The sequence below is a fragment of the Pristis pectinata genome, chromosome 1, assembly GCF_009764475.1.
Source record: "Pristis pectinata isolate sPriPec2 chromosome 1, sPriPec2.1.pri, whole genome shotgun sequence".
Taxonomy (NCBI): domain Eukaryota; kingdom Metazoa; phylum Chordata; class Chondrichthyes; order Rhinopristiformes; family Pristidae; genus Pristis; species Pristis pectinata.
This window is the reverse complement of record NC_067405.1, coordinates 79,575,936-79,602,698: the sequence shown is the minus strand read 5'-3', so window position 1 is coordinate 79,602,698 and position 26,763 is coordinate 79,575,936. Positions and strand designations below refer to the sequence as shown.

Sequence of the window (26,763 nt, the reverse complement as noted above, 5' to 3'; positions counted from 1 at the left end):
CTCCTCATTGCAGCAGCCTGGACTGTGGGTGACGGTCACTGCGCTCTACCGGCGTGGGAGAGACGTCCCTGGCCCTACCAGCCGGTCACTGACCCTGACTGCCTACCCAGCTCGAACCAACCATCCCCCCACCTTGTTGCAGCCATCAACAAGCGGGCGCCCTCTCCCCAGGAAGGGAGCCTAGCAACCGAGCCCGGTCGGAAGTACGTCAATGTCGGCGTCATTTCCTGCAGTGGGGAGCTGGAGGTAGGTGGCGTCGGTTTGGGGCTCTGGCGCTCAGTTGTTGTTTTCCCCTTTGCCCCTTTTTTCCCCCTTCTCTTGAATAGTTTGAGGCGTTTCGCTTTCACAGCCGCCAACATGAGCGACTCCGAAGAACAAACCTACATCGAAAGGGTGAGTTTCTGCCGAAATACTGTCGATTTTTGTTTTAATGTCGGGCTCTAGGGTTTTTTCAAACAGAATTTCGTTCTGCGAATGTTTGCGGGATCCCGCCTCTTGGCGCACGGGTACCGCCTCCTCTTTCGGCCGATTGGTCCCTCAGCGAGGCGGCGCGGCCAATGGGCGGGCAAGGCGTCGGGCCCGTGTGGATTGCATTGGTGCCCCGGTGCTGTCACCTGCTCTGCACCAATGAGGAGGGCGAAACGGTGCCTGCGGACAGGCGTCGCGCCACCTGATTGGCTCAGCGATGTTGTCAATCTGCCGCGCGCGGAGATGGCGGGGCGCTGACGGCCAATCTCCGGGGCCTGCGTGCAAGGCGAGGGGAGCTCACTGGGTCCTGCTGCTCTCCGCGTTGGGGCCACTAACTGCAGCTGTTCTGCACTTACCTCCGCCGGACAGTGCTTTCTAATAATGTGCCTCTGACTTTTTTTTTGCGGTGCCCTTTATTCTTTAAGCCGTGGACGTGCAGAGTTAGATTGTGGAACGTGCCCTCCCGCTTGTTCTGCAGTCAGGTGAGCCACGTGTCTCTCCCTGCAGCGCTGGCGTACTGTGCTGGGGAATAAAGACCTGCTCCATAGCACCAGTCAGAAAGTACGTGTCTCCAGTTTAGCAGATCTCCATCACAATTTAAGGGAGGTTGTGGCAAATTAAAACTGTGGCTGTCCGAAATTTTGGGAGAAAGTGCTGGAAATGCACAACAGCTGAGAATTAAAAGCGTTTCACATTTCAAATGGGATCTGATTTGGGACTGGCAAACATTAAATATGGGTCATAGCTGCTAGACCTCTATTGGACCCCTCATCTTGTTTGTGGGTGTGGGGTTGGCTGGAGTGCATTGAGGACTTGCTAGTGATGGTCTAGTACGCCAGCTTTCTGCAGTGCGCAGAGGATACTGGGTTGCCAACAAAGTGATCGTCTCAGACTCTAAAGCTTTTCTAAAATTAAACCCAGAACTTCCTTCTGAAGTTGATGTCGCATATTGGGAGGGGAGGATGCTGAACAAATTGGTTAAGGCTGGTCGGTCAATAAAAGTAAATTGTGGATGGTAATAGTTGGTAAATGCGATCTGTAGCAACTGAGGAACAGAATGTCAGTTAGATTTTGCTGAATTGCCAGTTCTGCAGTGTGTGGTATGAAGTGTATTTGAACTTTGGAAGTTAATTCCTGAAGTTTACAAGATTGAATGTTTATCCCCAAAATAAGTACTAATGTTCTGGTATTAATATCCCTTGTCTACATTATGTACAACAATTTAACTTCATTAATATAATTGGTTGGGTGTGAATTTGTCCTGCACATGTAAAATAATGCTTTGTTGGCAGGTTAGGATGTGAAGGGATGGGGAATACAAATTTACGGTCTGTAGTTTTGGACTAACTTGGGTTTAGTTTGACACGTACTACATTTAATAAGCAGTCTAGCTTTTGGTTGTTAACATTTCATTATTGATTCTTTGTTGTGATATCACCCCTGCAAGGAGCAGTTTCGATGAATGACTTTTACTGACAAATGTATTTTACCAAATTACTGTGCAAATATTTTTCTCTTTAACCTCCCCCATCATCTTCCCAAAACCCTGGTGAAAATTAACCGAAGCTATCGACAATAGAAGACAAGGGGGAGGGAGATCCAAAATGTAAGTAAGGCATTAGCTGGGCTCAGCAGTAATACTTTGAATTTAAGAATATCAAATTACCCAGTTCTCCCAGGGTCTTCTGTATTTTCTTATATCTCAATGATCAACTGCACAGAGCTCCAAGAGTGCTTTCCCACAAATGGGGAAATCCCAATGCTGTGCAAATCCCCTTTTCCCAAAGCAGGTTAGTTGTAGATTAATCATTTACATGCTTGACACTGTCATTTCCTTATCCATTTACATTTAGCCTATCCTTTGCATTGGGACTTGATTATGCTGCATTCCCCTGTCAGCAACTTGCAGAATCTGATCAGTCAGTATATTAAATTTCTAAAATTCTGTGATGCTATTTAAAAAGCTGACCTGTATTTATTTGTAACTACACTGCCTTGAAAATTTGACATGGGAAGCCTCGTAACTTGCCCAACTGTGCTTTAGGATATAGATGAGGCATCCCTTGTTTGTATTTTTTAGCCAAGTAAAAGATGATCTGATTCTGGTCAGACCCTAGATTTCCTAAGTGTTTGTCAGAGCACCTGTTATTTTACATTTATTAGTAGTGTCACTGACATTGATGAGGGAAGAGTCCCAAGACAAAAAGAAGATAGAAGCATTAAGGTTTGTTGTTTTTATTTTATTTACATACTGTACCATAGGTTGATACTATTCTTAAGGCTTTTTTTTGTATTCATGTGCTTTTTAATGGCTTATTGGTTATTCACCCACTGGAGCCTCTTAGCTGAGTTAATAAATTTGGCTTATTTGACTCTAAATTAGCTATACTGCTGAGGAGGATTGCAGAGTTCGGTTCAATATTAATTGTTCTTAAAATTGCAGACATTGCCACATGCATTTATTTTGGCACATATAGAGGACAATTTACACATGTTGGGGAACAGTCATGATTGAAGCAGTTCAGACAATGTATTTTGCACTGCCTGAAAACTTCATGACTGCAAATGCTCAAAGTCCTTGAAGGAAAATGGTGATGGCATCCAGTGGGTCAGTTGTCATCTGAGAAAAAAAGTTTTTTTGGATGGAACCCTTAGAATTCTGAATCCTAAATTTTAATTAAAGTTTGTACCTGCAGTGCAGTCCGTTTCTCTTTTAGATGCTATCTGATCCGTACATAATTGTCATTTTCTGTGTTGAATGTATGGATAGTTTAATGAACTCCACGTCAAGAGCTGGGGCCATTGATTTACGTTGTTTAAATCAAATTCCCTTTTGTTCTGCACAGGATTTTTTTTTACAAGTATTTTTGATTGTATACTTTAATTCCATCTGCTGCTTTATCAAGTTCCGGGGTTTTGTCTATTCTATGTAAACCGTAAATCAATGTCTTTGGCCATGATTAATCTTCATACTGGTCTTTGTGTAGTGCATGGCAATGTTTGGTCATTCACATTGCAAATTGTACATAGGTTGTACTCAAATTATATTTTTATGCTTTAATTTATCAGATGAAAGGATTTGTTTACCTTTGTGGAAGATATGTGGAAAGATGAAGAGGACAGCTATAATGGCAATTTGGCTATTACTGTAAGGGGACTTACAAATTGGTGCCTACTTTTCTGAGAACGATAACAAACTGGTATGAATTTGTCATGCCTCATGGTAGAATATAGAAAAGAGAACTTGCAATTACAAAATCTGAAATGAGCAGTGCTGGAAATGCATAAATAGGCAGCCGCTGTGAAGAGAAGCTTGTATTTTGTCTGTGTAATCCTTCAGATATGAAGCCTGCTTAGCAGGAATTTAAGAAAAGTTGTAGCGGATTGAGGAAATGAGAAGCATATGAATAGGTGGACATGTTGTGAGTGCAAAAGTAATGAATGGCTGTGTTTGAATACAGTGATATTGCAGCTTCTGGTGGAATTTCACTTCAGTTGTCCTATTGTCAGTTTGTTCACTTGTTTTGGATAGCTTAAAAGGAGGATGTTTTCACTTCTGCATGTAAATCTAGAAAATTGGATAACTGACAGAACCATGACTTTCATTCATACGTGACAAATGTGAAACATTTCAAACAAAGAATTTTTTTCCATACAGTGTTGTGGAAACAAAACAGAAGTGACAATGTTAAGTACATGAACCAGGCAATGTAATTTTCTTATCTCTGATAAATTTGTGACATTTCCATGACAAGTGTCCATTTGAGGGTTGTTATTATTGCTATATTTTAAAGACACAGAAAGAATTAAGTCTGTTCTGGAGATGTGTAGCTCTGACATGGGAGGCTTTCATGTGCAATAGGTTTATGTGGCTTTGCACATTTTATTTTCAAAGAAATTGTTGGAATAATGAAGAAAGAGCTCTGAAGAAGGGCTAGGTATTATTTCCACTTGGAATCCCCTTGCCTTCAGAGTCTTACAAACAAATGTGGAATTCTATATTGACCTGTTGAGGTATGGGATGGGAATTGGAACTGGCAGGATGAAAGTTGACAAATCTCATGTGCTGCAGTGACTGAGGATCCTGCAAATCTAAGTTCCTGATTAGTGGCATACCAGTAAATGTTTAAATTTTTCAGAAACTAGCTGTCTGAATAAAGAATGAAAGAATATTTTCACCAATTCATTTAGTACTGGAAGGCACTAATTGTCAGAATTCAAAGTTGAGGCTACCAGTTAGTGATAGTGATAATTTTAAATTAGTAGATCATTACTCGCTATTACAAATCTGGTACAAACAGTTTTATTAATTTTCCATTTAAAAAAAAATTTGATATCTCATTAAGAACCTGCATTTTAAGATATTAAGGGAGGGGGATCCAATTTTATAGATATTTGCTTATTGGTTGCTTAATGCTGGTCCAGTAGTTGTCATCCAATGGGAAGCACATTATTTCTTAATCTCTAACATTTGTCTCGAATACAGTGTTGGGATGTTTTTGTTTGTTTTCCTGAGTGATTTATAAGCTGATATACCTGTATTTGTTGTTGGGAAATTACATGTTCAGTATGAAATTTTCATTAAATTAATGAATTCTTTGATGCCAAATTTTGGCTGATGCAGGGAAGTGGTAATGTTTATTTAACCTCCCATTCTCAAACGTGTAATCTCTGTCCATAGTTAAGGCAAAAGTTGCCTCGAGATTGGGGTTCTTGCCTGATGTGCCTTGCCACCCTAAACTGAGAGGAATATTCCAACATACCATCAGTGTTCAGAGATCAACGGATTTGGCCAAATGCTTGTTCCAAGCTACCTTCAGTGTTGGTGTAAAAACTATAATGTGTAGAGCTTTGTGGTAAATCAGTGCACTAAATACTTCAATGAATAACAAGAATCCCAGTTTATATTTAATAAATTGTTAATTTCAAGCAATTGGAAGAACTGTAATCTGTAAACTTAATGTTAGCTGAGCGTTAAATTGCAGACATCTAACTTCAAGAATTTATTTTTTTAAATTGGGCAAAATTTAATGTGAAAGTTCATATCAGTTTCTAAGTAGAAATACTTACTGCATTAGGTAATGCACTGCACATCATTTCAGTCCATTAATACCTGAGTTTATTGGACATAGGTAAAATAATTTGGTTGGGGAAAAGCCAACTAGCATGCCATGCATATCCAGCAGAATGTAGTTAGTCTAATGCACATTTACTGGTTTTAAACTAACCTGGAAGTGTTTCGTACTTGGGAGTTTCTTGTTTGCAGGCAATGTTTAACTTCCACTATCTGCCTGATACTTAGTAGATATCTGCATATTGATAACAGTAGGTATATCTAATAGGAATGCTTGTGGCACAGAAGACAGTAGAGAGATTTAGTTTTGATCTGAGGTGGTGTTCAGTGCTGCTTCCATGTTGGTAATAACTTGGACTGCTAGAAGGTGGTTGCTGACACCACTCTTGTGACTCTTTCAAGTGGGTCAGTAGTACCTTTTGGGAAAACACACCCAATTTGGTATTAAGGATCTAAATACTAGTATAATAAAGTAGCAAGGGCAGTTTTGTTGGTATGATATAAATATAAGGAATAGAATTGGGGTATAGCCGTACATGCCCTTGAGTGTGATTCACCTCTCAACTATTGTTGTGCAATCCCATCACAGTAATATGGTTAGCAATTGACAACATACTGGCAGTACTTGTATTTCATCTGCCTAATATTGTTTGATTATACCCAGAAACAATATTACGAGGTGAAGTTAAACAATATGTGATGATTTAATCAAATGGTTGTTCTAATTCTTGTTCCTGATTCAAAACTCAAATTGTAAACGTGTTGATTTAATATCTGTTATAAGAACAGAAAATGCTGGAAGTCATCTGCAGATCAGAGACTATCTATGGAGAGAAGCAAGAATTAATGCATCAGGTCGATGACCTTTCATCAGAACATTGACCCGAAACATGAACTCAGATTTTCTCTCCCAGCATGCTGTGGGAGCTGTTGAGTTTATTCAGCATTTTCTATTTTTATTTCAGATCTCCAGCATCCTCTGCATTTTGTTTTTATACTTTTAAGTCTGCTGTTAAATTCATTTAATTGCCCTCATTTGTCTATTGTGCACATCTGCCAACTAACCACTTATTAAGAAATTTTGCTTACCATGTCAAGAAATATAGGTGATTTTTTTTACATTTGCCCTAGAATTATTACAGTATACATTGGGAATTTTGGTTCATGTTATCCCGCAGAAGGCTCATTTGTTACGGCGATTTGGTCCTCCAATCTGAGCATCTGAGTGTACACACTCAAAATAGATATCTGCTTTGGTAATGCACTGCTGTGCTGGAAATCTGGTGCAAACCCCTGCACTCACTGTTACTGTGCCAGGATCCTAGCATAAATGGTTGCCCTTCATTGTCTCGGCAGTGAATTGTCCTACAGCTTGATGTGGCGATGCTGCCTGTGAAGTTGGGTGTGGATGAATAGTGCTGAGATTCTCAAGTGGGCCATTGCCAGAACTGGAAGCACCTTGTCCATGTGTCGACAGACTGTTCAGATCCTATGGTCTCTCATTACTTATTTGGTGGAAGCTTTTGTCTTGCTCTCTTATTTGGCTGTACAGCTCTGCAGTCAAATAAAGAGAAGGGGGCACAGCTTCTGTTACATCCAACAGGAGGCTACGAGATGAACTGTAGGATTCATACAGTCGGTCAACACACGGAGATGGAACTACTGCCAGTCCCCAACAATGGTCAGTACTCATTTTCCTGGCCGGGATGCAGCTCAACAATAAGTGGCTGCACTGTCCTCCCCTGTGTGCCCCACACCAGCCCTCGTAGACAGCCTCTCCACATCATTGTTGGGTTTGCTCCAGGTTCCTGGCACAGTTGTACAGTCAGCAATGCGTATTAACAATGATTCTGTTAGCACTCTCATTTCTGAGGTTACATCCTATGAGGTATTGTTGTGCTAAAATTAACTCTTACGGCAAAAACTGCTAACCAGCATATGACAGCTATTGCCCAGAGTGTTTGCCTCAGAGTTATCTGTCTTCAAAATCAGAACTTTTGGAATTATTGTGATCCATATTCACGTTTTGGAAACCACAAATCTCCTCTTTGTAGTTCAGTCAGTTTAACAGAATATCATTGGAATAGTCCTCACTGGTTCACCCTTTCAAGCATGTCATTAGACTAGTTCATGACATAATGCAACAAAGTGGAAAGTGTGAAATTTATATACTTAATCCAAACTAATTTGAAATTGGATTGGTTTTCTAGATAGTCTTGATGGTTCTCTAAAAGCAATCAAGCTTAGGTTGGTCCAATGTCAATGTTGACTTGACTTCAATCAACAACTCTTCCCAAGGAAATCATTGTATGGAATTGGATCTGATTTGCTTCCCTGGATTTGGATTTGTTTAGGACAAATGTTTGAACATAAGGCTTGGATACCTTGTGTCTGGTTGCCTCAGTATAAAGTTAACTCATTTTACATACATTGTGCTAAGTGCATAAATATAGTAATATCTTTGGTATAATGATAAGCAACTCCATTGCAGAACTTGTGGCTGAAGTTAATGTTTCAAGATAACTGTATAATCTTAAAAATCTAAAAGTTGTGGAACTATTTCCTCATACCATTCTGCTAATAAAAAACCATAAATGAAATCATAACTGTACAAGAATGAAAATGGGGCAAACCTAAACAGCCGTTGCTATCTTTGGAGGTGTGTTAATTTGTGCTTTATGGTGTGAAAGGCTCGCATCAACTTAGTGTGGGCACTGCTAGTGGGGCTCATCACTATTGTTTGACTGAACGGTACATGTATTTTTGGGCTGTTGAGGGGGAATAGTACAGGCTCTTTTATTGGGGGTATGAAGATTTGGGGTTGTTGAACAATCCAGCTAATTACAATCTCACTTACCTCTGTTTAACTTTTGATTAATAAGTTTTTAATATTTCAGCATTGTGTGCACATCCAGGTAAGAAATATTTGGGGTAAGAGGTGGTGAGTATCAGTCTGATGACTACCTGATAATGTTTGTACTGACTCTTTTGAAGCCTTAAGAACTGGAATTTAGTGTCAGCAGTAGGAGCAATTGACCCAAATTGGAAGGTTGTCTTTCAATCCTGTTTACTTGATATATTTCTGCTTGCATTTCTCCTCCTATTTGCTGACCAGAGTGAGATTAATAACTGGGGTGGGGAAGCCCATTCCCAGATAGTTGCAGCAGAGGATGAGCATTAGGTGAGATGCAAACCAAACCATAAAAATAGCTGAGATGATGCCATTCTAAAATGATTGTTGCCAGTTACAGAACACAAAGAATGTTAAAGTAGGAGAGTTTTGGATTGCAGTTTATAACCAAATACCCATAAGTTAGCAGTGATCCATGTGTTGCCTAGTGGAAAACTGCCCATGGCAATTATAAATGATCACTGCCTGGCATAGTTTTACATCCTTCTACAGTTGTTGCAGATGAGAATCTTTGATGAAAATTTCACTGGTTGTAACTGGTTAATCTCAGCACAGGTTTTCTCTGCAATTACATGCCTCATCCTGTTCTTTTTTCGTTAAGGTTAATGTTCATGAAGAAAAGAAATGTGGAAGAAGTCATTTGACAAGTTTTGTGTAATAATTGAAGCTCAGGAATAAGTGAAGCTGAATTGGGGAAAAAAAAAGAATGCATGCTAAAAAAAAAGACACGAAGTCCCACAAATAGAATGTGTGCAGTGTGTGAAGTGGGAAGATGAACCAAGTGAGAATTTGAAACTGAAGAATGAAGAAAAGAAATAGAATGAAGTTAAGATCAGAAGTATCTGGAATCAGAAAGCACTACGCTAAGTAATTTCTAGTCTGTTTACGTGTACGTGCGGGGCTTGCGGTAGTATCACAAAGCCTTGAGTGAAACCTCACTCAAGGTACTTTTAATTTTGAGTGAAATTTGGTTTAAAAAGTAAATGAGCATGAAAACTTGTTTAGCCTCTTGAATACTTTCACATACCAGAACTCTTAATTTTGAATTGAATTTATTTATAAATTCACTCAAATCGTTTAGCTAACGTAAGCCCGTACCTGTATATTGTACTAAAAACAAATGCATGCACTGTACAAACCAAGGTAGAAGAATACACCCTAGGGCTGTTAGTTTATTCTAGGAAAGTATTTAATGCCTGGGCATTCCTAATTGAAACTGCACGGGCAAAACTGTGGGATACAAGTTAGGTTGCTTGTTTATTTCATTTCACATGCTTTTAAGATTTTAATCAGATCTTGTTTTAGTAGAACTATCTTCTAGGTTTGTAAAAATGTAATACACTTATCTTTGCACGTAGGATTCACGTTCCCCATCTAAATCAGCAAGTGAAAGTCTTCGTGGATCTGGCAAGTCTGCCAGCCAGTCTCCAGCAAATTCTGCTGAGCGCTCTCATTCTAAGGATGGATCAAGGCACTCCCGATCCAAGTCGCGATCACGTTCGCGATCCAAATCCAGGTGAGTGGCTGATTTTACTTTGCAGCTTCGAGTTCATTAGATTATGATTTTGACATAATGGTGCAGGTTCTGACATTCTGACATTTTTCTTTCTTTTACAACACCATCTTTACTATTCATATAGAAAACAATCAACAAAATGCATACAAGTTACAATTACAACAAAGTACTTGATTATGTCATCCAGAGGCCTAGTTTTTTTAGCTGACAGAGTCAACATCCAGTCAGTCTGGGATGATGGTAAGATTGGACTGGATATTATACTATGGGATGGAGTTAAAGACACTTGTGTCAAGGACAGAGTTTCAATAGTGGAGTTCTTCAAGTTACACTTTCCAGTGGTAGCTGGTGGAGGGTGGTAGCTGGAGGGCCCTTGGGTGTTTGGGCCATAGATAGTCTTGACGACATTGAAGACTCGCCACATTATTGTTATCAGTAAATTGCTGATTTTACTCTTTGCTCAGATCCTGTGCTCTTTTCATCCACCATAGTTCTTTAGATTGATTTTTTTTTTGTTTGGACCTTGTATCCTACTAACTCTTTTCTTATTAATGCTGTGTCCTCCCATCTGGAATTCTGAAGTTTTCCCAGTCCATAGACTTAATGCTTTCGTTGGCTACTTTATATCATTAGATCAAAAGAAAAGGCCTGTCTTGGTAATTTCTTTTGATAGAAATGACTAGACTACTTATCCTGTTAGTTTTTTTTAAGTGACGTATATTACCTATAAACTACTGTTTAAAAGTTAACCACTGTCAGTTTATTATCATTTCTACCATAACTAATTTGTCTCTCATCCCTTTCATAGTTTGCTTAATTCAGATTCAAAATGCTGATATCTTTCCATAAACTTTTCAATTATGATCTCTGCTCTCATAACTACTAGATTATCAATTAACCCTCTCTCATTACATAATATTAAATCCAAAATAGCCTATTCCTTTATTGGTTCAATACACTGGTCTTAAAAATAAAATTTCTTACACACTCCATAAATTCATTCTCCACATTTATTGTAGCTCATTTGGTTTGTCCAAATCTATATGTAGATTAAAGCCCCTCATGGTTATAGTATTACTCTTACTACATGTACCTCTGATTCCTGGATTTGCATCAGATGCTGTATTACTGCTACCATTGGTGGTCCATGTACAACTGGCATCATTGTTTCCTGCCTCTTATTTCTAAATTTCACCCAAACTCATTCTACATCTTGATTTTCTGACCCAAAGTCCTTTATCCCATTCTTTGCCATCACCTCTATCCCACCTTCTCTATTTTACCCATCTCTTCTCAACATTAAGATGCTGCAATATTTAATTCCCTACTTTGATCATGCTTCAAGTTCATCTGTTTAATGGCTATTAAATTGTACCAATTTATTTCTAAGCATGCCATTAATTCACTGTTCTTGCTATGAATGCTGCATACATTCAAGAAAAGAACCTTCAATTTTGTCTTTGTGCCGTTTTTCCCTGCTGTAACTTTAATTCCAGCAATACCACTATGTACGTATGCAGTGTCCCATTCTGTGTCTGGTTATCATCAGTCATTTTACTACTCTGTAGTTTTGTCCTCCTGTAAGATTCTATATTGTTCCCTCCTCTCTCCCCCTCCATCCCACCGCAACTATGTTGTCTATGGCCTTAAATACAGGCCTAGTTACTTGATAAACTTGGACAGATTCAAGTGATGCCCATTCCAACAGAAGAGCTCCCTACTTCCCCTGAATTGGTGCAAGTGTCCCATGAATTTAAATCCAATTCTCCTATACCAATCTTTGAACCATGACCATAGAACGATACAGCACAGTACAGGCCCTTCGGCCCACCATGTTGTGCTGCCCTTCAAACTACACCTAAGACTATCTAACCCCTTCCTCCCACATATTCCTCTATCTTAAATTCCTCCACATGCTTATCTAACAATCTCTTGAACTTGACCAACGTATCAACTGACCTAATATAACCAGTGCCAATCCAGATGTCATCATCTTTTAGTTCTGCCTTCTAATTTGAATCCTAACTCTTCGTATTCCTTCAGCAGAACATTTTGTTTGTCCTTTTCAAAGGTGCAGTTCTGGGCGCTCACATGGTCCCAAGCTACAGTTGTCTTTCTGTGGGGTATGTGCAGTCTTTGTTTCAGCCCTACTTGGGCCCACTCCCCCAACACTTTCCAGTATATCGATGACTGCATTGGTGCTGCTTCCTGCACTCATGCAAAACTCAAAGATTTCATCACTTTTGCAGACAGACAATTCCCTCCCTGCTCTGACCTTCACATGGTCTGTCTCTAACTCCTCCCTTCCTGGATTTTGCCATCTCAGGATTGGCAACCACCAACATCCACTACAAGCCCACAGGCTCTCACAGCTACCTTGAACATACTTCCTTCTACCCTGCCTCCTGCAAGGATTCTATTCCATTCTTTCAGTTCCTCTGTCTCCATCACACTTGCTCTGATAATGAGACATTCTACCCAAGTGCCTCTGAAATGTCTTTCTGAACTATGGCTTCCCCTCTTCTAAAGTAGACACAGCCCTTGACTGCATCGCAACTATTTCCTATACCACTGCTCTTCCTCCTGTTTCCTCCTGGACAGAGCAAGAACAGAATTCTCCTGGTCCTTGCTTTCCACCCAACTAGACTGCATTCAATGGATCATCCTTCAGTTTCCACCAATTTGCACACCATTAATTAAAAGCCGCCTCATCTGCTTATCAACAACTAAATTGACAGCAGAGGAACTGTCTGAACTTCAGACGTGACCATGATTTGAGTTACTCATCCTTACTTGGTATGTGGTTCTTTATTTCATAAAATCCGTATTTAGTCTCAATTTCATATAATTTCCTATCTTCATGACAATATTCATATTATATTTAGACGGCATTAAGCATAGTTTGGAACTGGTTGACCTCACTGAGCAATAACTTAAATGAGGTGAATGAATTGATCTGGTAAACATGCAATCAGTAACCTGCAGCGACTATGAAGAAGAGACCTGAAAAAGCACGGAAGACTTCAATGACAGAAAATGTATAAGAATCTCTCCCTTATGTAAGCATGTGAGGAAAGGGAGAATGTTCTCTGGTCTATCTGCAGTGTCTTGTTGGAACTAAATGCATCCAAAATAAAAATAAGATGTTCTTGATTTAGCAGGTCTGTATCTCGGAGGAGTTCTCGGAGACGTTATTCAAGGTCTCGATCCCGATCTCGCTCTCGCCGTAGGCGATCTAGGAGCAGGTCCTACAGCCCTGACTATAGGCGACGTCGTAGCCACAGCCGGTCGCCTATGTCAAATCGGAGGCGCCATATTGGTAATCGGGTAAGAGTGAGACATTTTTATTTAAAATAAGCTAAACACAGAATATTTGTCTTGATTGATCTGTGCTGATGTGTTCAGAGGACTCTCCTTTTACCCTCGATCTAATCTCATGAAGTCATGCATTCTGTCTGCCTTACGGACTGAGCTAACCTTTAAGTGTGTTGAGCTATTCACATCTACTATTCATGAAAGTTCCACATTCTGACCGCTCTCTGGGAATAAAAGTTTCTACTGAATATCTCCATTGATTTGCAACTAATATAAGCCCGCCCTACTGGCCTTTCCTGCTTGTGTAATTGTCTCTGCATATATCCTGTTTAGTCAATCCTTTTTGTGATCTTGAAGGGGTAGCACAAAGTCAAGCTGCTGTCTCACAACTTTAGTGACCTGGGATTCGATCCTGACCTTGGGTCTTGTACGTGTGGAGTTTGCGCATTTCCATGTGATTGTGTAGGGTTTCCACTCCATCTCAAAAATGGTAGGTTAATTAGTCACTGTAAATTACCCTTGGTGTGTAGGTGAGTGGTAGTGGAGTGGGAGGTGATGGGAACGTGGGGAGAATAAATGGTATTAGTGTAAGTGGGTGATCAAAGTCGAGTTTATTGTCATGTGCACAAGTACATGTATTCACAGGTGCAATGAAAAACTTGCAGCAACATCACAGGCCCATAGTATCAAATAATCAGCATTCACAAGAAAAACATAAATTAAATGTAAATTATGCACAATTTTTATAATTAAAAAAAACCACAAAGACGACAAAAAGCGAAGTCCATTTTAGTGCAAAGTGATCAGTGTCGTCACAATGTTGTTAAGCTGTAGTGGTGATTAGAGTTTTGCCAGTTGGTTCAAGAACCGAACTTGGTGGTGTGGGACTAGAGGATTCTGTACCTCCTGCCCATTGGTAACTGTGAAAAGGTGGCATGTCCGGGATGGTGGGGATCTTTGATGATGGATGTTGCCTTCTTGAGGCAGTGACGGTGGGGAGGGATGTGCCCGTGATGTATTAGGCAAAGCCCACCACTCTCTTCAGCTTCTTGCATTCCTGCACATTCGAATTGCTGCTCCAGACCATGATGCAACTGTGCTGCAGATTAATTCAACTGCAGTGGGAAGCTTGTTGGAGGTGGGGTGCAATATTGCACAAGAAAGATTGCACAAGGTCCCTGCATTCTTCTCAAAGTTGTACCAGACCATGATGCAACCAGTCATGGCCTCTTTCCGTGCCACCCCCTGCCCCAAATTCAAAATTCTAATTTCCTTGCCATCAGTATCCTCTTCCATAACTACCTTGAAACTTTGAATTATGGTCACTGTTTCCAAAATGCTCTCCCTCCAACACTTCAATTGCTTGTCTGGCTACATTCCCTAAGATTAGGTCCCTTGGTCCCCTTCTCAAGTTGGACTATCTACATACTGATTCAAAGAGCTCTTCTGGATGCACTTTAAAAATTCCAATCCCTCTATGTCTTTCAGGCTAAAATGATTCCAGTTAATATTGGGAAAGTTGAAATCCCCTACTACTATAACCTTATTATTCATACATCTCTGATTTGTCTACATACCCGCTCTATCTCCTGCTGACTGTTAAAAGGCCTGTAGTACAGTATACTCTCCAACAAAGTGATTTTGTGTGGCATTCAATAGTACAAATCCCTTAACTGAGGGAGGATGGTAGGTGGTGATCGGGAAGGTTCCTTCCTTGATCGTGACATGAGAATTAATGGATTTGGAAGTTGATACTGAGGATGCCCAGGCCACTTCTTCATGATGACGTTACTGAGATGCCATTTGAGTTTGACTTACCATTTAGAAAGGACGTCCTCCAGGTTGGTGGTGGAGGCATTTCTGGTGTTGAATTCAAAATGCTATACTGTTTCTGGCTAATTGCTTGAATAATCTGTCAGACAGTTGTCAATTATTGGGGACTTCGTAGATTACATGTATAGCTGCACATTTGCCTTTGAATCGAGTACTACAGCCAATGTCCGTCCATTTTTATTCTTGTTGCAGTTTATAGTAGTAGTTTCATCCCTGAGTGTGTTGTGAGGCTTTTTTGCCGTAGTAGTATTTGAATAATTCTCCAGATAGTTATTGCTTGCCTTCTAGCTTGATTGCCATGTGAATGTTCCCCAAATTGTGGCTTTGAGCATGAGCTGAAGGCATGATCTTGGCCATTGCTCCATTGTGATACCAAAGGTGCTGCCTCAGTTTATTGAGGTGGAAGTAGAACCTACTAGACAGCAGATTGAGGAGTCTGATGAATGGCGCATGATTTTGTATGTGGCTTCTGCTTGTTTTTTCTACAAGGCCAGTTATTCATGTTTTCTCTTCACCGTGCCTGTACTTGCCTGTACAAGCTTGCTTTCAAATCCCTGATAGCATCCCATATATCACTGGTTACAAGCTCATTTATCTGTATTTTAAAATTTAGCATGCTTGTGCTGAGAACTTTTGTTTTTGCAGTTGTTTCTTTGAACCCTTTCATTGAACTTCCTATAAATGTTCAGTTACTTTAAATCCAACTTCCATGTTCCAAGCAGGGAGAGTTTCATTGTTGACAGGTGTATTTGTTTTGCATCTGTTGTCCACTGAGCAATGGAACCAAGTTAAAGGTAAACTTCAGTGGTTTGGTCAGCAGAGAGATGTATCCATACCTAAATATCCAAGCCTCCTTCCCAAACAGAAGATGTTCAGAGAACCCTGTTGTGAGGCAGATAGCAAAGAGTTGAAATCTGTGCTGTAAATATTAAAGTTAGCTTGTTAGTCTACTCGGATTTGCTACTGCTGTATATGTTGTAAATACATGGCTGAAACTAGGGAGGGTATTTGCTCTAAATTTAATGTTGGTTCAAAGCAGCTGACACTGAGCATTAATAAAGTAGAAGTATACATGCAACTTTGGATTTATAGTATCAGAAGATTGAGCCCGGGAATATTTTAGTGATCCTTTTTTAACCCGAGGTGAGTCTGGCTTTTCTAATTTAGTATTGTATCCTTTGTATAGGCTAATCCTGACCCCAACACTTGTCTGGGAGTTTTTGGATTAAGTTTGTATACCACCGAGCGAGATCTGCGAGAAGTCTTTTCAAGGTATGGCCCCCTTGCCGGCGTCAATGTCGTTTATGATCAGCAATCAAATCGTTCCAGAGGCTTTTCTTTCGTCTACTTTGAGAATGTTGACGACGCTAAAGAGGTAAGGGTATAAATGAAAACTAGTTGAAAGTCATCATTGGAATCACTTGATTATCACTTTACTCCAACAAGCCTGTTTGGGCAGTAACTGTGTACGATTAAACCGTTGTATTGCCAGAACAAAAGTTTATATTTTCAGTAAATTTCATATTAGATTGATTCTATTCTGATTTATTGTGGGGTTTTTAAATTCTTTTTGCCAGGCTAAAGAACGTGCAAATGGAATGGAATTAGATGGGCGCAGGATCCGTGTTGATTTTTCCATTACTAAAAGAGCTCATACACCTACCCCTGGTATCTACATGGGAAGACCGACCTAGTAAGTTAACTCACTTAGAAGGTTTAGAGGTTCAGAAATTGAAGTATGAATGTGGTCCTAATAAAGTTAATTATGATTAAATTAGTATTAACGATATGTGTAATATCTTTATTATATTGCTGTTATTAAAATGATTTGTTATAAATGTGCACAGAGAATAAATGTTGGATAACGTTACTTTTATGAAGATTAATATATGCAGTATTTAAGGCAGTAACTCCTGTTGGGTAAACTTTACAAGCCCATTTCATTTCCACCCTGTGGTCTTCTGTTGTGTTTAGTTTTATAAATTCTCATTAACCATTTACCCTTCCTTTGCAGTAGTTCGCGTCGCAGAGACAGTTATGACAGATATGACAGATATGATGACCGAGAGTATTACAGCAGGTCCTACAGGTAGGCGGGCAGTGATTTTATGCTTTCTTTAAACTGGGAATGTCCAGGAGAAAATACGGCAATGTACTTCCTTCAAGTGATGCCATTCTCGTGCTGCCTATTACTGTCTGTACCATTTGTTGCTCTTGATATTTAGCTTTTCAGAAAAGTTTATTGTAATCTTGAGCATCTGCGTAACTGCATCAATTGTGGCCTATAATGATGAAGTTATTAACCTATCCAAGCTGAGAGTGAACATCCAGATGTTATAGCTATACAATGAATTGTGTGCAACATTCATTTTCTTGAAGGGTGATACGCAGAAATCCCAGACTAAAATCTCCCAGCTCTTCTGTGCTTTCGCAATGTTATGTTTGGCACTATTTATAAATTGGTCTTTTTAAGTAGCGCTCCAAGAAGGATATGCTAAATATCTAGTTTCCGAGGCAGGATATATCAGTGATCTAGGCCTTGGTGTAAGTTGGAGGTCATTGTATCTGCTGTTGTAGATCCGTATTTTTGTACTTGGTCACAGTCACATGCCCATCTACTATTTTATCTTGGTTCTATCCCTATGGCTTATTGGAGTTCTTCTTTTTGTTTGGTTCTAAAGTTCAAACATTAGGAAAAAAAATCAATTTGTTCCAGTGCAGAGACAAAATAGAATTATCTTTTGTTGCAGTTGCATTTTAAGTCCCTTCTGTGCATTCGTGACTCCAAATACCTGTGTTGTTGTGCATGGAATATCACGTTTCAAGATTGCTTTGGGTCCAGGAGACTTGTGTGTGAACATGAAACCATATAGACTGTAAAGTTGATTTTTGTGAGGAAGTTTAAAGTAGTTCAGTAACTTCAGACATTCATTTTGGCATAAGAACTGCAAGTTGAAATGCCTCTGTTTCCTTTTTGAAAAATCATCATTGACGGTGCATGTCTTAAATGAGAATTATGATTAGCATCTTTCATTATCGATTTAAGTTTTGAAAACTAATCTCAGATATTGTATTGGATCTTGAGAATGTTTTTCCAATGTCTTCCACAATAGATAGCCTTGGGGATTGATAAACTGCAAAAATCACCAATATCTTGGAAGTTCATGTATATCAACAGTAAGGCAGAGCATAGCATATGTCTTCCTTGTGCATAAGCTTTGGGGGAAAAAAATATCAGAATTATGTAGCCTCAGTTCAATCCAAAAGACTTAGTTGGTGGGTTTTGCATAATACATTAAGCATAAAATAGGTAATATAATAGCCAACAACAGCAACTTGTATCTTTATAGTACAAGACTAGATTTTTCAAAGTCTTAAAGGGAAATGGATTAAAAGGTGTGACTGCTTCAGGCAGATAAATCATGGCTGAGTGGTTGGGCAAGTAACTGGTGGCATATCTTTTAAAATAAGAAACAAGGAATAGAGAGGTGGAGCTGTGGAAGAGCATCAAATTCTGGCTTGTAGGGTATTTTGGTGAATTGGAATTAGTGTCTTCAAGAATAGATCCTAAGTAGTAGGACATCCTAATATATGCGTTTCTTTCACTGGAATTTGACTCATGGTTTGGTGGCCTAATGTTCTTCCTCAATAATCTTAAGGTTGAGCTTTTGACAATGGAAAGAACCAATTGATTCTTTCTATGAATTTCATTTGCCTCATTGGGTATTATATAGCACGTGTTCAAAGGGTTTCATGTTTAAAATATGTCCACAAATTTTAGCAGTGTGCATTCCACCAACTGTTAGCTTAAATTTGAAAGTTTGAGTAAGATGGCCAATATTCATGCTGTCCACAGAATTTTGTTAACTAAGATAATCTAAGTGAAAGTTATTTTTCTACACTTGATGTATTTCTTGAGTCCAGTTTGTGGTGATTATTCAAAACAATCCCAACTGCCTATGACAGATGCCTTGTGCTATGCACATTGGGTCACTTTTATGATTTCAGTTACAAGAAACTGTTTCTGCACCAAACTCGGCAAGATTCACTTGGAAATTTACCACTTCATATTTCAAACTAAGCTTGAATGCTTCAGTAAATCTCTCTCCACTTAGAGGGGATTATTTCTGTACTTTAACAAGATGCATACTATTGTTTCTTTTCCCTAAGCAGACATGATAATGGAGAATGCTTTGTCATTTGCATGTTTTAACTATCGTTGAACTTAAGTGGCCATGGTTGTTGGGGAAGCTACTTTGTGAGCGTATGGTATTGAATGTCATAGTATTTACTGTTTATAGGGCAAAGAAACTAAAATCAGGCAAAATATTGCCAGTGTTGGAAATTTGATTTAATCTTTCTGCCATTTGATTAAATCTTCCTGCCTTATGGATTTGTCTGGTTTCCTTTGTTACCTTTATGATGGTATATGCTTTTTAGCATCAGACCAACTTCATGGCTCAGTAAGTGCTATTTACACAATGAAATCCCAATTGGAAATTTTGGTTCTTAAATGACTAGTGGGGTCCTCTTCCCAGCCAAACAGCATGTTCCATTAGAATTTGCGGTACGTTGAACTTACTCTCTGGTATCCTGTTTCATAAGATTTCTTTGTTTCAGAAGACGTTCTCCCTCTCCATATTACAGCAGGGGTGGCTATCGCTCTCGCTCCAGATCCCGCTCCTACTCACCACGTAAGTACAGGTTATTTGCTCATCACAAAATACATGTTATGATAGAACGATAACAGCTGTCTCAAGAGATTTAAGAGGTTCTTGAGTGTGAATGGGGACAAAAGGAAATAATTTTTGAAAGGACTCTGGTCAAGGTATTCCTTAGTTTTTTCTGGGAAGCATGAATGATATGGGGTCAAAGTGTACAATGTGGAAACAGCCCTTGCCCCCTATATCCATGCTGGCCTTTAAGTACCTAGCTATACTAATCCCATCTCCCCAGCACTCTGCCCATAGGCTTTTATACCAGTTAGAGCTTCTGCTGTGAGTTGAAGAATTAACAACTGTTTGCTCTGGTTCAAGGGTTAATATTTGCCCAAGTAATATTCTTTGCATTTTCCAAATTCCACCCTGGCATTGTGATGTTAGACCAGCAAATTTTGCTTGCCATTGTCCTCAAATGGGGTGGTGAGCTATCATCCTGAATTGTTGCAGGCTGTAGGGTGAAGCTAACTCGCAATGATAGGGACCCCTGACCCAGCAATAATGAAGGAATTTAGTATTAAACTTGGTATATTTCCAAGGATGTGTGTGAATTTTAGGGGAATTTCTAAGTGATGGTATCTCCACTGCTGTTCTTCTAGTTGGTTTCAGTGTGTCTGTTGAGGAAGCCTTGGTACCTTATACATAGTATACACTGCAACTACAGCCTGCTAGTGGTATAGAGATTAGTTTTTTAAGGTAATGGATGTGGTGTCAGTTCAACTAGGTTGCTTTGTCCTGAACTGTGTTGAGCTCCCTTTCAAGTTGCACTCACCTAGGTAGGTGGATAGTATTCCATCACAATCCTGAGTTGTACCTTTTTGGTGGTGGTTAGGCTTTGCTGGGGATAGTGGGGTTGGGAGGGATGACCATTGTATGCAGCTGGTTGCTGGAGTTAAGTTTCTGGTCAATGTTGTCATTGGGAGTAAACAGATCATGTCTGTATTGGGAAGCTATGGCTGCTGTGATGCACAGAGATTAGATCCAACGCCCCAGCAGTATACACTCTATATCAACGATTTGGATGACATCCTTTGAGAATCAGTGCAGAATGCAAATAGGCCCTTTGGCCCACCAAGTCTGTGCCAACCATCAAGTACCCATTAACACTAATTTCATTTTATTCTCCCACACCCCCATAAATTCCCCCAGGGTTCTACTTCATTAGGGGCGATTTACAGTGGCCAATTAGCCTACTAGTCTGGGCAGCTTTGGGATGTAAGGGGGAACTGTGGTACCCAGGGTAAACCCACTTGATCACGGGAGAACTTGCAAACTCCACATGGACAGCACTAGTACTGGGTTGCTGGAGCTGTGAAGCAGCAGCTTGATGAGCTGTGCCACTGTGCTGCTAGTAGAGCTGTTGCCTGGAGCTTGGTGGCAGTGTCCCTTGCAGGTGCAGAGAAGCTTTGGGAAGGGCAGGGTGTATATAGGCAGGTTATCAAAACATGAGGACATGGAGATAGAATAAAATGTGGAAAATTTGTGAGGTCAACCACTTTGCTAGAAAAAATAGAAAACCATGGTATTTTAATTAAAATCAGAAAATGCTGGGCATATACCTAGCAAGTCAGGCCAAATCTGTGGGTAGAGAAACAGATTGAGTGTTTCGGGTCAGAGATCATTCTGTTTCACTCTTCTCGGAGATGTGCCTCTCCCTCACCCACCTTGCCATGTGTCATTTGTCTCCTTTTCATTTGTCATTTGTCTCCTTTTCAGCTCTGATGAAGGGTCTCCCAGAGATGTGGCTTGACCTGCTGAATGTTTCCAGCATTTTGTTTTGTTTTAGATTTGCAACATCTGTAGTTTTTTTCTTATTTTCATTGTATTTTAATGTTTTAAATGGTGTGAGATTGAAAAGTGTTGGTGTTGAAAGGAACCTGGGCGTCCTTGTATGTGCACAGAAAATCAGCATAGAAGTACAGCAAGCATGTTAGGAAGGTAAACAGAATAATGGTCTTAATTACAAGAGGATTTTAGTACAAGAGTAAAAACGCTTTGCTGCAAAGGAGCCTTGTGCAACTGCACCTGGAATGTTTCTGGTCTCCCAAAGGAAGGACGTACTTGCGATATACAGAAGTTCATCAGATTGATTCCTGAGAGGGGGGGACAGAATTTATCCCATGAGACTATGCTCTTAAGTTAAGAATGAGAGACCATCTCAGTGAAATGTACATAGTTTTTCAGGGGCTTGATGGTGTAGTTGAAGGATTGGTGTTATCCTTGTAACAATATCTAAAACCAGGGCTTGAAAATAAGGTGTCAGCCATTAAGGACAGTAATGAAAAGAAATTTCTTCACCTAGAGAGAAGTGCATCTTTGGAATTCTCCACCCAGAGGGGCTGTCGAGTTTCCCAGTATATCAGGCAGTGATAGATTTTTAAAATTGGGGGAATTGAAAGACAAGGTTAGTACAAGAAAGAGGGGCTGAGTTGCAAGATATCATCTTGAATGATGGAGCAGGCACGAGGAGCTGAGTGACTTATTCTTGCTTCTAATTGTGTTTGAAGTGCCATTTGGGACCACTGTTTGCAATACCCTCCATTGCTTTATATTTTGAAAGTAGACTAACTACATGGTAATTAGTTGGACTGGATTTGTCCTGCTTTCGTGGACAGAACATTCTTGGGAAATATTCCATATTATCTAGTGGTTGTGATTGTTATGAATATACAGAAACATCTTAGCTAGAGGTGTGACTTCATTGCAGCTGAGGTTTTGTCAGGGCTTTTGATGTCACCCTTTATCATTTGGAATGATGGAGCTTCAAAGCTAAACTACACTGGATTACCAATTTTGCATTTATGGCTGAAGGTCACTGAATGCTTCAGCCATGCCTTTTGCATTTATTTGCTAGTTCTTCCATGAATAAGAATAGAAATGTTTATGGAATTGCTATCTCTTTTAGTTCTATTGCCCACTGCCATTCACAAGTAATGTGATAGGACTGCAGAGCTTTGATCTGATCCACTGATTAGCTCCATACAATGTTGCTTCTGCTATTCAGGATTTCTGTTGTCATGTGCAGCAATTTCATGTTGGCATCTTTTAGAAATGCCTGGTCCTGCTTCTTGTCCTGGTATTATGTACTGTTTGTTGAATCAGGAATTAGGCCTTCGACAAAGAGATTGTATAGACTAGGCTTGTTTTCCCTGGAGAGGAGAAAGCTGAGGATTGACTTGGTAGAAGGGTATAAAATTATGACAAGCATGGATAGAGTGGATAGTCAAAATCTTTTTCCTGTGATGGGAGTTTCAAAAACAAGATACCAAGAAAATAGGAGCAGGAATAGGCCTTCAGGCATGCCCTGTCATTTAATATGACCATGTCAATTCATGCTGGCCTCAACTTTACTGTGCCATATGTCCACACCCCTGTACCACATCCATTAAATATTTATCATCTCCAATTTAAATACTTTTAATGATCCAGCTTCTACCATCCACTAGGGCAAAGAATCCCAGAGATTCACCACCCCCTAAGAAAATTCTCTTATGTATGCCAGTTTTAAATGACTGACCCCTTATATTTGTGTCCTCTTATTCAAGACACCCACTAATGAAAGCGTCCCAATGTCTACCCTGTTAAGCTCACTCAGGATCTTGTATCTTTCGATGAGGTCACCCCTCATTCTTCTAAACTCCAGGGAATGCAGGCTCAAGCTACTCGGTAGGACAACCCTCTCTTCCCAGGAATTAGCTGATGAATCCCCTTTGTACTGCTTCCAATGTTACTATATTTTTTTAGGTAAGGGGACCAAAACTGTATGCAGTATTCTTGGACAGGTACATGGATAGGAAAGGCTTATGGGTCAAATGCGGGCAAATGGGACTAGCTTAGATGGGCATCTTGGTCAGCATGGATGAGTTATGTTTCTGTGCTGTATTCCATGCTGCCTCGCTATAACTATTTCTTTTGAGGCCTCATCAATGCCCTTTACAATTGCAACAGATGTCCCTATTTTTAAATTCCAATCTCTTTGCAACAAAGTCCAAAATGCTGTTTGCCATAACACTTTTTGGACCTGCCTGCTAGTCTCTTGTGATTTAAAGCAGTAGAACACCTCGATCCCTCTGTACTTCACTCATTTGCAGTTTCCATTTAGATAATCTTCATTTTGATCTCTCTTACTGAAGTGCATGACCTCATACTTCCCACATTTGCCAGTTTTTTGCTCACTCCTCTATCTATAGCCTGTTTGAAAAGAGGACATAGGTTTAAGATTAGAGAAAGGAGTTTTAAAGGGGACCTGAGGGGTTTTTTTTAGTGGTTGATGTCTGGAATGTGCTGCCAGAGGTGGTGAAATCAGATACAATTATTACACTTAGACAGACACTTAAATAGGCAAGGAGTATACAGGCATAGGAGGATACAGTCCTAATGAGGGCAAACGGTATTCATGTAGATATGGGGGGGAGGGGAGGGAGAGTTTGGCAGGGACATGGACATGGTGGGCTGTAGGGCTCCTTTCTATGCTGTACAACTCTGTTTCCCCACTACCTTAACAGTCAATATGGTGTTCACATCTGCCTATACTGTTGCAGGCAGATGCATGTAAAAAGTAGATTGGCAAAGACTTGGCAAATTACGTTCTCCTTGCTTGCTGCTGCCCTGCTACCTGAGCATGGAATTAGATGGCAGACTATGTTTGGCCTTGTCCCTTGAGATATATTGTTCACAGTAGGGTCTTGCCCTCCTAACTACCACTGCCACCATCTTTGGTTTGTCTGTTCTCATGTCTGGGGTGATAATGGAAAGACTCTGGCATTGAATCACATACAGGCAATGAAAATAGTCAGCTTGTTCCCTATTTGCCTGTGGGCAGCTCTCCCAATTTTTACATATATCCTGGATGTTAGTGAGCAAAACTCAGCAAGATCAACCAAGCTGGGTGAACCTTTGTCATTCTGTTGCCTAGATCGGTAGTGAGAGTCTGTCCGGTCTCTATCTTTGTGATTTTGATGCAACTTGATTGACATATTTGGCCGTGTCAGATGGGTTTTATGGAAATCCACTGATTAACATGATTTCCATTGCTGATACTTTGTTTTTATTCCAGAGTTTAAATACCCATGATAAGAATTTAACTTGTCTCTGGATTCTAATCCAATAATACCTTCCACAATGCTATGTGTAAAGCCAAAGTTCTTACCCTGTGGAAATGCTAAATTTACTACCATTCATGCTCATAATGAGAAACAGTTTATGGCAGTTCAAAATCTGCATCAGAGCTTTGCAGAATTCCATGTCTATCCATCTCCTTAAACAGTAAAATGGCTAACAAATCAGTTAGCAGAATGATGTTAGAATTTTACTCTGGCCTTTGGAAGTCCTGGAGGACTTTAGAGCTTGGGAGGTTAAAGGAGGTGGCTTATTGCCTTTGTACAGTTTGGAGCAAAATGCATTCTGGGCGTTAGCAATAGTCTATGGAAACTGCTGTGTGGAAGAATTTTAAAACTATGCAAATAATTTTTCATTTCAGGTCGTTACTGAAGATCTTGCGTATCCAAATAGCAAACTTAAGGCCAACAGACCTGCAGCCGATCTATTTGCTGAAGATTTCTTTTATATGAAATGATTATTTTTAGTCATGTTTGTGTTTGGGTTTCCCCCCTCCCTCCCCCTTCCCCAGTGTTTAGTGAGAAACAGTGTTCTGGTTGTACTGGGTTGTTATCAGTAAAATAACTCTTGTTATATTCTTGGGCTAGAACAATATGCTACGTAATCTTGAGCAGCTTTGAGTGTAGAGAGGAACACAAATGTTAAATGACCACGCAGCTGCATTTCTTTCATTAAATAACGAATTTGAAGTTTGGTGACAAAATAATATTGGATGTGTAAGATTCAGTGTGTGCAGATCACAGACCTGTACTTGTGGCAACTTTGGTTTTCTTTTTCCATTCAGTCCCATGAACTCAGTGAAGGGCTTTTCTTTACAATGTGAAATTAAAATCTTCAATTTTGAAAAATGAAACTGTAAATTATTACAAATTGGTGCTTGAACAAATTCTTGTGTAAGTATGGTAAGTGGAATTCTGTTTGTTAAGGTTCCACAAAAAGAAATTTCAGCATCAATCACAAGAATGGTGGGGAAATGCAGCACTTGTCAGACCATGCCTCTCAACTAATGGCAATTAACTGAATTTGGTTAACTACTGATTTTTTTTTAGTTCCTTCAGATTAAGTTATTTGATCTTTCATGGGGCTATTACTGTATCCCATTGGGTAATATTTGTTCGTATCCATAAATCTGGGTTCACGTTGTAAAGAGACTGTTCTGTTAAACAAGGATTTTGTACCAGCACACAATCTGTGGTACTGAATAGAAGTGTGTGAAATGCTTTTAAATATCTGATGCGAAATTAACATTAACTTCAGCAGAAAAAGACCTTGTTTCATGTTTCTCTCATTGTTTTGTCAATTTTCATTTATTTGGGCCACAATTTCCATCCTTGCAAAGATTTCTTCTTTGTCATTTTGACTAAGCAAACAGTACTTACAGCAGCCATGTTATCAAATTCAAGAACAGTGCAAGTTGCCTCTTCTGGGTGAGACCTGTGTTTTAGATCAAGTCTTGTTTACTACATAATCTGCTGATTTTATTTAAAAGGGTTATAAGGCTGCAGGCTCACAACTGTATAACCAACTGATATTAAGTCAAATGATAATTCACCACCATGCCACCCTAAAGACTGGATCTTCTCGCATGCCAACTGCACTGAGACAATTTCTGGACGACTGTTAAGATTGGTTAATGACTGGATTGACTAATAACTGAAAGGTCCTGAATCACTGGACAAGCTGAGTGGAATACCATATAAGAGACAAATCACTCTAGTCTTTCTGCAGCATTTGCATTAATATTTTGTACATGCTGTACCACTCTATCTAGCATCAACTTATTGACTTTTAAAGACATGCTGATCCATGA

At 39.7% G+C, this 26,763-nt stretch overlaps 1 protein-coding gene across 4 annotated transcripts; it reads left to right on the top strand.

Annotated features, from left to right (window-relative positions):
* The first annotated feature begins 230 nt into the window (after positions 1 to 230).
* tra2b (transformer 2 beta homolog) lies at positions 231 to 26,210 on the top strand. Of its 4 annotated transcripts, XM_052021358.1 has the most exons (9): positions 243 to 393; positions 9,055 to 9,320; positions 9,812 to 9,969; positions 13,131 to 13,296; positions 16,304 to 16,492; positions 16,695 to 16,810; positions 17,132 to 17,206; positions 19,738 to 19,811; positions 25,315 to 26,210. In XM_052021358.1, exons 4-9 carry the CDS (start codon positions 13,264 to 13,266, stop codon positions 25,323 to 25,325), a joined length of 498 nt encoding a protein of 165 aa, XP_051877318.1. In that variant the 5' UTR covers positions 243 to 393; positions 9,055 to 9,320; positions 9,812 to 9,969; positions 13,131 to 13,263; the 3' UTR covers positions 25,326 to 26,210. The 4 variants fall into 4 exon arrangements, with proteins under 4 accessions (XP_051877301.1, XP_051877309.1, XP_051877294.1 ...); XM_052021341.1 differs by lacking the exon at positions 9,055 to 9,320 and having other exon boundaries at positions 231 to 393; XM_052021349.1 differs by lacking the exon at positions 9,055 to 9,320 and having other exon boundaries at positions 231 to 393; positions 13,128 to 13,296; positions 19,741 to 19,811.
* Positions 26,211 to 26,763: the final 553 nt, after the last annotated feature.

What these genes read in the sequence shown, in the direction of transcription:
- tra2b (XM_052021334.1), top strand. Translation starts at nt 358, where the DNA reads ATGAGCGACTCCGAAGAACAAACCTACATCGAAAGG. An exon ending in AACAAACCTACATCGAAAGG is followed by an intron (nt 394 to 9,811) that starts GTGAGTTTCTGC and finishes CTTTGCACGTAG; the next exon opens with GATTCACGTTCCCCATCTAA. An exon ending in ATGTTGACGACGCTAAAGAG is followed by an intron (nt 16,493 to 16,694) that starts GTAAGGGTATAA and finishes TCTTTTTGCCAG; the next exon opens with GCTAAAGAACGTGCAAATGG.